At 33.1% G+C, this 12203-nt stretch overlaps 1 protein-coding gene across 2 annotated transcripts in view; it reads left to right on the forward strand.

Moving 5' to 3' along the window:
- LOC107438172 (proton-coupled amino acid transporter 1) overlaps positions 1–12203 on the forward strand; it is a 48922-nt gene that overhangs the window by 2846 nt on the left and 33873 nt on the right. The window contains exons 2-3 of one of the 2 annotated variants that reach the window (XM_087160688.1): positions 9403–9539; positions 11080–11170. In XM_087160688.1, the coding sequence (XP_087016814.1) occupies positions 9403–9539; positions 11080–11170 (228 nt within the window). The remainder of the gene's footprint in view (positions 1–9402; positions 9540–11079; positions 11171–12203) is intronic. The other variant, XM_087160689.1, reaches the window with a different exon arrangement.

Raw genomic sequence — 12203 nt, forward strand, 5'->3', positions numbered from 1 at the left:
ATACGAATCCGCATTCGGCTTGCACCGGCCACAGTGCTGACGTGAAATATCCTCAGTGGTTCACGAATCATGGGTAACAGTCTCCCTGCCGTCTGGCTAACCGTAGAAGGTTTTCCTCACCAGCTAACGTAAATGTGAGTTATTTCTATCGAAAAGTCTCCACGAAAACAAAATTTCTCCCAAGATTTGATCCAGGAGTTCCCTCGTCTTCTGGATTGGGTACGCAGAATTACATACGGAGTCAAACATTCGTAGTCAGGAGCCTAAATTGGGTCGGCTGATTAACGACTGTTGTGAAATAAAATATAAAAGGCTCAGTTGAGATAAAAGCTTGTTTCTAGTTCGAACTGCTATGTAATGTACAGTATAAAGTTAAAAAAAATTGAGGCATATTAAATTTTGCGTTTTGGTGATCTTTGTCACCATTTTATTTTGTATATTAAAGATGGGTCGTTGAAAGAGATGTTTACAAAGTGGTAATAAAACAACAATTAAGTTTGTGAGAATATTTTAGAAATAAAACTATTACTACGTCCGTAAGCATAATTATCCAACAAATATATCTCATTGACATATTTTTTTAAATTACGGATTCGTCGTGATAGTTTTAAAAAAAAATTTTGAAACCTTACATTTCAAGATTTTATACGCCAAAAACGCTAACACTAAGAAAATTATTTTTCAACGGCCGTACAAGTTCGCAGCTATGACTAACTACTGAACACGTTTACTGACCTGACCAGACGAGACCAGCATATGGAAACGTTTCCTTTACAACAAAATAATACAAATCCTCACACTTCAAGACAAACTACAAAATGGCTTGATGATAATGGAATAAAAATTTTAAAGTGACCTGCTTCATCCCATGATCTCAGTACCACAGAGAGTTTGTGGGGATTGATGAAAAATAAACTTGAAAAATTAAGAAAGTAGACAGTTAAAGAATAATAGGAAAATTTTGTTGAAATAGGGGAAGAAATAGCTTTCTACACTCACAATTCTCTAGCTGAATCTGTGCTAATTATTATCGAATGATTAATATTAAAGGAGACGTGATTGCTTCTGACTTGCCTCTTTAATGCTGAATAAAAAAATATATTGAACTGCATTTTGATTTCTGATTTTTTTTATTTAATTAAATAAAGCATTTTTTAAAAGACTCGCTTTTATTGTTCTACACTGCAAGACGGTCGTTTCTTGTTAACTAGTAAAATATATTGTCATTCAACACTTTTTACTGTATCGCGCATTCTGTAATCCGAAATTCAAGTATTTCTTTATTTTTCAAAAAAGGTAAAAAAAATTATTTGATAAATAAGAATGATTGATACGAAGATAGAACGGGGATTAGTGAGTGAATCTAGTTCGCTTTTTTTAAAAAATAGAGAAAAAGACTAAAATTTTTAAGTAATTGGTGGATAAAACTTAAGGTGGAAAAAAATTCATTTTCCGAAATACGCGTGTCAAAGCCGGATTTCATTCAAAAGTTAAAAATAATGATTCATACAAGATGGAAGTCAATTTTAAAAGATGATATTAGTTATAAAAAATTTTTGTTAAAAAATAGTTAAGACAAAAATGACCATGGCATGGTTAGCCGTAAGTCAAAAAAAGAGGAAAAAATTATAGACGAAGTGTTTACTTTTATAAAAATTAACTTTGTAAAACAACTCAACTGTCGATGTTTATACGAATCAGACAACTTATTGTTTTATGAATCTTGCTAAAACCATCTCCGCGAATCCGAAATCGTTGTTAGTATTCGCATAGATGATTTCGTTTTATTTTACAACCAAAATTATTTGTAAGTCTACAATTTAAGAGAATTAAAAACAAAGATAAGCTTAAAAATTCAATATAGATATTTAGCTCCAACAGAAGCAACGGAAATTTTATTTAATTTTCAAATACCCACTTTTATTTATGATCTAAATAAAAATTATTACGTATTTCGTACTTCTGTACAAAATGCTCGAAATCGGTTTCTGTAACCGATATTTGGTTGTATCAGTTTACAATTAATCCCAAAAAAAATTAATACTTACCGATCTCTGAATGCTAATCTATCGGCATAAATTGGTTAAAATTGTTTTTCGTAAGTCCTTTATGACCAAATTTTAGGACTAAGAATTATTCAGCTAAGCGAAATAACTGGTAGTTAGAACATCTCATTTCAACTTTTTATAAGTAAAGAAGAGTAATATGACACCCTCTACTTATTAAGAGTTTAAATATTTACGGTGTATTTTAATATTTTCTGTATATTTTAATATGTACTGTATATTTCAACATTATCGTAACAAGCAAATAAACAAATTGTATTAACAAAGTACATTAACGAAAGATGTAACTGTTGATTTGTAGTGGTACCAATAATTAGTTGACTTTCCCCGAGAAAAATGATAAACATTAAATGTTTATAATACTTTTTTTTTCTGGATAAGTCGCATTCTCAGAAGGTGTTTAATAATATCTCTAAAATGAGGAAGTCCCATTAAAATGAAAGAGAATCAAAAACTTTATTTATTTCTATGAAAAGTCGTATCCAGCAAAACGTTGGAGTAAAAAGTTGTCTATAAATGAGTCTTTCAATTTAAATTCATTATTTTTTTTAATTAATTTAAAAAAAAAACAATTAATGTCTCAGAATAAATTTACCAGTTTTTTCTTTAAATACTACTTATAAAGTATTAGATAAGTTATGTTGGGATGAGTTCCATTAAGTATCATTCAGTCCTTCTTGGTGTATCCCGGTCTCGTGTAGATTGGCAGATACGCTTTCGCTTAACAATGTTTGACCTTTTAATCGGGTTTTCCCTCTCTAGAAAAGAAACATAATGGTTCGAGTGAGTTACGTCAACAGGGGGTGGAGCGTTCGCCTTCAATTAAATCTCAGCGACGGCTGGTCGATGCGAATTCCTCGTCCTGCTTGCACCGTCCACAGAGCTGACGTAAAATATCCTCAGGGTTAGACAAATCATGGGTTAGAGTCCCCTTGCGTCGTGCTAACCGTGGGAGGTTTTCGTGGTCCGGAAAATTTCTTGTCTTCTGGATTGGATTCTAAATAACAAGCCAACGGAGTTGAACATTATTAGTTGTAAACCCAAAAATTGGGTCGGTTGTTCAACGACGGATATAAACTAAAATATCAAAAAATTAGTTCTATATTTCTGGCCGTTTGTAACATTTGTTGAATTAGTGGTTCAAGACTGGCTACGTGACAACGGAAAGTGCTAAACAAATGTATTTAGTCAATGATAGAAGGGTCAAGCATAAATTTCACTATTAATTTTCAAAATAACTCTCCTGTTCAAATGCGTAAAGTTCACGAGTCTTTTCGCATATTGGTAATTGTTAATAAACGTCTTTTTTCTTCTTTTTTTTTAAAAAAAACTCCTCTTTTCATTGACAGAAAAAGTGGTTGTTTCATTATTAGTATTCACAAAACTTTCACAGTTAGTATTTATTTTGAAGAAATAAGATGGTGACAAAGGCAATAAACACAAACTTTTCTGAAATCAAACATGTTTGGTTGTTGATTCGCTTTCAACAAATAGAAAACTTTTTCGTTTGAAAGTTCACAAGCTATGAAATGATTGAACCAAGCTGCCAACCTTTCCGATTTAATCGGAGAATATTCTTGTTGAAGTGATACTTCTTATGCGACTTCCAACAAGGTTGCGTTAAACGTTTAACGCTACATTTTTATTGGCCGGGAAATCACGTGGTAGGATACAGTTTTCCCTCATTCATTTCCATATTGTTTTGGTTCTCACTAGCATAAAAATAATAAAAGTATTGTTTTCCTATAAATATTTTTTAGTTTGTTTTGATACACATACAATTTAATAGGGTAGTATTTTTGATTTTCAAACTTAGTGGATAACAATTGTAAAAAATGAGTGAAAACAATCCCACGGACAATGCGACGGATTTAAGGTTATGTCAAGGTACGTCTCTTGTGAATATCAATTGATTGTTAGGTTTTCTCTTCTGAAATTACATTATGAGGCATTCACATACATTATTAATACAAATCCATTTTCGTCCCGCAGTGGACTGATCGTTAAGACACGGCTCCCAGCAGATCACCGAAGTCAAGCATCACTGGCTGCGTTCAGTGTGCGGGTGGGTGACCACTTGGATCAGTCTGCGTAGGGACACAGGGTGTGCGGTATGGGTCCTCCTTAAATTGTTCTACCGTAAAGTTCTCGACTTCGCGAGCAGGTCTTCGGGCTACCGAAACAGGGGTGTCATCCCCTCTGCAGAGGATCAAAATTGTGATGGCATGTCTTCGGATCATCCTCAAGGATGTTTCCCAGACAGTCGCCAATAGCCTATTGAGCAGCTCTAGTGCGACGTAAATGAACTACAACAACAAATACATTTTCCATGGCGTGACGATGAGGCAACCACAAGCACTTCCACTGGTTCAAGAGGTCTACGAGGGAAAAATTCACAATATTACCGTTATTACAGAGCACAGAAGCAAGCGGAGCAGGAAAAAGAGTCGTTGAATAGAACTAATGATCCATCTACGACTGCTGATTCTTCTACAATTAATGTCGCAGGTTACGAAGTTTAACTTCTTCAGCGCGGAGTGACTCCACGCACTATTTTTTTTATTATTTTCAAATTGATAGTAAAATGTATGTTTTTGTACTTCATGTAGTGAATTCGAGTTGAAATAGCTTCGATTACCAATATAGATAAATAATTTAAGTATGCAATTTAAGGACTTTATAATCGTCTTATGCTGTTTATCATAAAACTGAAAATAATTGTATTCGCAATTATTATTGAGATTGCAATTTTATTACTATTAAAAAAATAATTGCAAATGTTGGTAACTAATCTCATATTATAAACTGCTGTTTGTAGAAAATGCAACACCATGAAAGAATCATCAGAATCAAATGAAATTTAATGCAGAAACGACTTGTACTGATACAAATAAATGATGAAATTTTCAAAACAAAAGAAACAAATTAAGCGTCCGAAATCAGTATTTGGTGCAGCCACCACGCGCTGCAATAAGTGCTGCTATACGACGTGGCATGGAGTCAAACAGATGTTGAATATCTGCTTGAGGAAGAGAATTCCATATCGCTTGTATGCGCAACCAAAGTTCGTCTTTGGAAACTGCAGGACGCGGATCACGAGTGAGACGCCGACCAACCATATCCCACACGTGCTCAATAGGCGACATATCCGGCGAATAAGCAGGCCAAGGAAGAAGTTGCATGCGTTGTGCTGAACAGAAGTCTCTAACAGTCCGCGCAACATGTGGGTGTGCATTATCCTGCTGAAAGATAGCTCCAGGGATGCCTTGAAGGAAAGAAACGACTTCGGGCTGTAGCACTTCACGGACGTATCTGTTGCTATTGAGATTACCCTCAATTCGTATCAAATTGGATCGTCCATGATACGAAATCGCACCCCAGACCATAACTCCGGGTGTTCGACCACTATGTCGTTCAATAATACACTCAGGAAGGCAGCGTTGACCGGCATAACGTCTAACACGAACACGGCCATCATGGGTCCACAAATTGAAGCGTGATTCATCTGAAAAGACAACTTGGTGCCAATCAGCTCGCCAGTCTCTGTGCTCAAGAGCCCACTGCCGACGCAGCCGTCGATGATCCGCCGTGAGGGGAATCCTGTATAATGGCACCCTTGCACGCAATCCACGGCGCAGCAGACGACGACGAATTGACGAAGCCGACAATTGTACACCTGTAGCAGTAGACCAATGTGCTGCCAGCTGCCTGGAGGAAGCTGTGCGATCATTCACCGCCATGCGGAGCAGGTGTCGATCATCGCGCTCTGACGTCACCTTCTGTCGTCCAGTGCCTGTTTTTCGAGTTGTTCGGTGCTCGTCGGTTCACTGCTTCCAAACTCGCATCACTGTGGAACTGTTCCGCTGCATACGAGCTGCTATTGCGCGATAGGAAAATCCTCCTTCTCGAAGGCCGATTATCCTCCCTCGTTCAAACTCCGTAAGTTGCTTGAATTTCTTATTCTTCCGTCGTGGAGGCATACTCAGGTCTCACTAAACGTTTGCCACTAACAAATAATCATAGACTATTTTCAACGTCCCGCTACAGCACTTTATTTATACGCTTTCAGCATCAATTCAGAGGGCGCTGCGCGCGCCACGCACGCGCGATGGCTCTGAAACTTTATTAATTTGCATAATATCCTATAATTGACATTTGCTGCGAATTTCATTTGATTCTGATGATTCCTTCATGGTGTTGCATTTTCTACAAACAGCAGTTTAGAAAAGACGCGTAATAGGGAGGAGGGTGTAATAAAACTTATCATGACACGCAATTATTATTTCTATGATTAGAAAATAACGGAATTCTGCTGACATAACAGTGAAATGATTTATTTGACATTAATGTCATAATACTTGTCAAATCTTTAACGATAATACAATATATGAACACTTATTACCGTCACCTATTACAGGTGAGTGAGTAGATTTATTACATAATTTTATTTTGTCGTAAAAATTCTGTTGTTAGCAAATACTAAATTTCTGCTTCCTTCTTCTGATTGTAGTAAATTTCTTACAAATAGTTAATATTTATTTAAGAAATTGTTTGTTTGATCAGCTTTATTAGTACGCCAGACTCAAAATACAGAAACATAAAATTCTATGGTAGATGTGTTCTAGAAATCTAAGAATGCTGTTTTATTATTAAAAACAAACATTTTTTTCTTGCTACTTTTTTACAAATGAATATTGACCCATAACTATGAAATTTCCTTATTTTCTAGAAAGATCCATTAGTTGTGTATGTGGTGTAATGGTTTTAAGGGAATCGGATGGAAATTGAGGAATTTTATTGCGTCAGTAAAACAATATTTTCAGAAAGCGCCATTTAAAGTTTGAGAAATTTCCATTTCAAATAAGCACGCACTAGTTAAAAAAATTACTCTAATTGCCAATTTTTATAAATTTTTCGATTTTTCATTCCTATTTTTTTCTATTTTGTATTATTTATACATGAATTTTGGCATAAAAACATTTTGTCTTATATGATAAAATACAGTTATTTTCATCAATTAATTTTTTGAAAGAAACAAAATGGTTTATAAAAACATCAATATAGTGACTAACTATAGTCACTGTTAAAAAACTATTGTGTCTCCATTTAGAAATTGCCTCTAGATAACGCGTTTCACTATTGCCTGTGATCACCCAGATGCTTATTCTTGCAACATTTGTCTGTGAATATATTTGAAAGTTTTGGTCTACTACAATCCTATCACATCTATCTCTGAACTTACGGAAAGCATAGCATGCCCCATGCGTAACATTTCTCGACATTTAACAATTGAATATGCGATTCATCCAGATGGTGGCAGACAATGGTGGATATCATATTCAGTCCGTTTTGCAAACACTAATACATAAAATTTTAAAGAATATTCTTTGTGTTCTAATGCGCTCTATACAAATAACGATTTATATACACACGAAACATTGAAGAATATATTGCACAAATTAGAGAAATACAGCACAAGGTACTTCCAAACTTGTGGTGAGTTTCAAACCTACTACCTTCCCACTTAAATTCATTTGGCGGACGAAACGATTAAGGTTCAAAGGCTCTTCCTTCAGGGCTATTTGTTATTCATCATTAAGAAGCAATGACACGCATTTAGAATTTATCTTTGCCCATAAATAAAATTCCCATAATTGCCCGATTTATATGAAATTTCGTTGCATAAATTTTGGATACAAACTGGTCACGAATTCTAACTTTAATTATGGCCAAATGCCTCGTGCTTATTCTTTTCGAATAACACGATCGTGCGGGAAATAATTTGAAACATTATAATTAACGATTATTATTTATCATTGGTGCTATCATTCCCTCACGATCTATTCCATCTCGATCGGATCCAACAATTCACGTGATCTAGCAAAATCAAGCACTAAAACTGGATGTGAAGAAAACCCTTTAAACGTTAAAACCCAAACGATCAAGAGGATATACGCTCCAAGGAGTTAAAAACTCTTCACACTTAAAACAAGTTGGGTAGACTTTGCTGTGTAATTCAAAGGTCATACATTTAAATGGCCACTAAAGAATCGAGAGGTAGTCGTTTAATCCAGTGGTTATTAACCTTTTTAAGCCGCGACCCAAATTTGAGAAATATGTTCACGTCGCGACCCAAACAAAGGTCAAAATTAGGCTGAGTAAACCACAATGACTTCTTCTAGGAGGTGTTGGTATTACTTATTATTTGGTGTATTACTAACTTTTCTGGTTCGACTCAGCGCGACCCAATTTTGGGTTGCGACCCATAGGTTAAGAACAGCTGGTTTAATCTGAGTACTCCTCCTGGGCAGTACCTAGAATTTATCAGTCAAGCCAATGATGGACAGAAAAGGGTAAACAATTAATGCCTGTTTCCAGGGATGCCACTTCTAGAATAGCCGATGCAATATTGTTGATTATATCAGCTGTGAGAAGCTGAACACGTTTAGGGTTTTCGTTCATCAATTTAAAGGCCTGTTTACACGACCCAAGGTCTTGGACGAAGATTGATTGAAATAGATAGAAATGTCTTTTTTTTTTGGAGCTTGTATTGCATTAACGATCATCCAATATCGTGGTGCAAGTCCTTGGATGATAGTAGAGCATGTTTTACTTTCCATCCAATCTTTTCCCCCCTTAACCAATCAGCTTCTAACGTTTTGTGACATCACTAAGCAGGCATTGGATTAGATTATTTTGCTGAGAGTTTTCATATAATTTTAATCCAAATAATTTATTTGTTTGGTTCTATCAGTGTTATTATGATTTTATTTGAATTTATTTAGTAACTTTTAAAGCACGTAAGTATGATTTTATAATGTTGAATATGAACAATGCGCATTTGTAGGTTTTTCCTCCGACCAATAAGGGACATTCAAGAACCAGTGTCGACGAATCATCCAATTTCTTGTAGATAGAAATTCCTCCAAGTTCTCGGTTTCAAGAACTCAGACAGTGTAAACAGGCCTTTAAACTACATAGCTTTGTAATTTTTAACTCAACCAAAAGACAAGTGAATTCCTTATTCAGGCTACGAGACAAACTCATATCAGTGGAAAAAATTTTGAATGAACAAACCCATATTTGCGTTGCTTGGCGTGGAAAAGCGTGAAATTCTCCCACTGTGAGCTCGATAGCATGGATACTATTAACTCATAATCTGTCTGCTAATGGGAATATTTGGCATCGACTCTGTGATTAATGGGATCTGGGAAGTAATATTCGAATATACTTAGCTATAGCCGAGATTCAAATCTCAATAAAAAACGAATTCTAATTTGCAATAGTTGATTCACTTTTTATATTTCTATGTATTAACCGTATCTTTCTTTTTCAGAAAGATGTGACATTATTAAGTTATTTAGCAGAAGCATCTCCCATGGCCCGTCGTAATAAAGATGCACACTCAGATCGCTTAGGAAGTGTTGTCAGTATTGCATCAATTCAACAGGTGAAACACACCGGACGAACTTCGTAAGGGAATCAAAATATTTTTTTTTCTTTCATTTTTCTCTCATTTCGATAAATTAAAAGGCAGTGTTCCCTCGATAATTAAAAAAAAAATAGTATTAATGTAAAAATAGTCGATCTTTGGGACCTTTACTATATCTTATTCAGTAAAAAAAGTATATGCGTATGAAAACATCTATCAGCTAGGCCTTTAAACGTTTTAAGTTATCTTTAAATAAACAAGTTCCTGCTACCGTGAACGTGAGTCTACTACCACTATTAAATTTTCTAAGAGCTGTGGGAAATGTGCGAAGTTATTAAGGATCATGACTACATATCTCTTCTAGTGGACCAAACTGCCGCTTAAATCCACAAATCAAACAATATAGAGACTTTTATGAAATGGACGTCAAATTTTACTACATATAAGGACTAGACGCGAAAAACGACCTAAGTTCAAAAATTCAATTTTTTCAGGCGAGCAGAAAAAAGTAAAACACTCGCATCTATTTCACTCCTTCGGTTTCGTAGCTAACTTCCTAAACATAAGCTTAACTTCTTTTCGTTTAGTTTTTAAGTACCTTCTTAATATTATTGTTATTCCTATAGTAAATTATGCGTTATTTTTATCGGAACTATTAATAATTGTATCGTATTATTTTTATCATACGTATATATATATATATATATATATATATATATATACACAAATTAACATGAAAAACATGAATAAAATAAAAATAAAAAACTAAATGGTAGATAAACAAGAATGGTATAAGCAAATAGTCGTTGTCAAGACACATCTAATTGCCATAAATAATGCGATATTTCTGAATAAAGAATAATTATCCTAAGATAAAAATTATTCTTTATATGTGTCGATATCGCAAAAAACCTTATTTTGAAAAAAATCATGAAATAAAAGAAAAATGTAATAGGAAATCAAACTTACCGGCGTGAATTAAAACGCGGTTTAGGTTTAAAAGTACAATAATAAAACAGTTAACAAAAATCGCGAAGATGTAAAATATTGCTTATAGCTTGAATCGAATATAATAAAATTAAAAAAACATTTGATCGAAGAAGAAGAAAAAATGTTTAGGTAAAATATTAGTGCTGCCATCTATGAGAAACAATTAGTAAAAAGGTAATAAAATTGAAATAATAATAAAAATGTTTAACGGATTGAATAAATTAGCAGTCTTAAAAAAATAAAAAAATAAAAAAAATAAATAAATAAAAAAATATAAAAATAAAAAATTTAAAAAAATTAAAAAAATCATTAATAGGGAAATTAATTTAAAAGTCAGTCTGTCAGGATAGAAAGTATATATATATATATATATACATATATATATATATATATACATATATATATATATATATATATATATATATATATATATATATATATATATATATATATATATATATATATATATATATATATATATATATATATATATATATATATATATATATATATTATATATATATATATATGTAAATATATTACAACATTGAAAAGTTCTAATATATTAATACAATTAATCTTGTATTTCAGGAGTTTTGCAACACTTATGCATTTGTTAAAAGGCAACATAGGCACTGGTATTCTGGCAATGCCAATTGCTGTTTCAAATGCTGGACTCACGGTATGTTTAAGTACTATTTATAAATTACTATAGTAAATCGTAATTTATCTAAATACTATTTATAAATCGTAATTGTTACGAAATTCTCTTCTTAACTTAATGATCTTGTTGCTTATTATACAGATTGACATTAACGAACAAGTGCATAAAGGTTGAAATCTTGTTCCAGAAGTACACCTTGATCAGTATGACAAGAATAGCAAAACAGAGATTGTATGATTCAGCATAGGTTACGTCACACTAAGTGTGTTGAATATACAGTTAAAAAGGAACAATATTAAATTGACTTATAAAGTTACCAAATAATTAATGTTATCCAAATATTCGAGAAACATAGTACAGCAGTAAGGTCATTAACAATAATTCTTTTTTAACTATGTAAAAACTCTCCCAGAAGTTCAGGTCGGTGAATGAAGTACATTAATTAATGATATTGAGTGGAAAAAAATCGAAAATGCTTTTTTGTTTTAGTGTTATACTTTTACAGAAAGTCATAGCTTTGATTTTTCTCACTCAATGTCATTCATAAATGTATTTCCTACTCTGTCCTCGAAGAAGTCTGAAACTTCTGAAAGCATGAAATTTATTACCATTTTAAGTAGCAGTAAAAACGGAGAAGTTTCATATATTATATGGGTTAAGCTCGTATGTTTGACATCTGTTATTGTTGATCATTGGTAGTTACAATTAACAAGTAGATGCCAGAGCTCACCAAAATGATACTTAAGTGGTGGTAAACGAGTAGAAATTTTCAGATTTCGAAACAACTTAAATTTAGAGATTTTTCTTTGCCTTGATGTCAGTTTTCTATACATGAATTTCAGTTATTGAGGTGTTTTAAAAGTTTTGGGATAATTTTTTAAAACACACACAAGAAAAACATTTTTAATGAAAATTCTGACATTATTTAATTTATTTTATTTGACCACTGGAAGCCTTGAATAAATAATATGAAGATGTTAGTTCATGAAAATAATGCAAATAATTGGTGGCGAAAGTAGTAAAAATAATTTTTGTAAAAATAATTGCTTTA

The sequence above is a fragment of the Parasteatoda tepidariorum genome, chromosome 4 (assembly GCF_982258835.1).
Source record: "Parasteatoda tepidariorum strain Cologne lab strain chromosome 4, Ptep-v5.0, whole genome shotgun sequence".
NCBI classification, from domain to species: domain Eukaryota; kingdom Metazoa; phylum Arthropoda; class Arachnida; order Araneae; family Theridiidae; genus Parasteatoda; species Parasteatoda tepidariorum.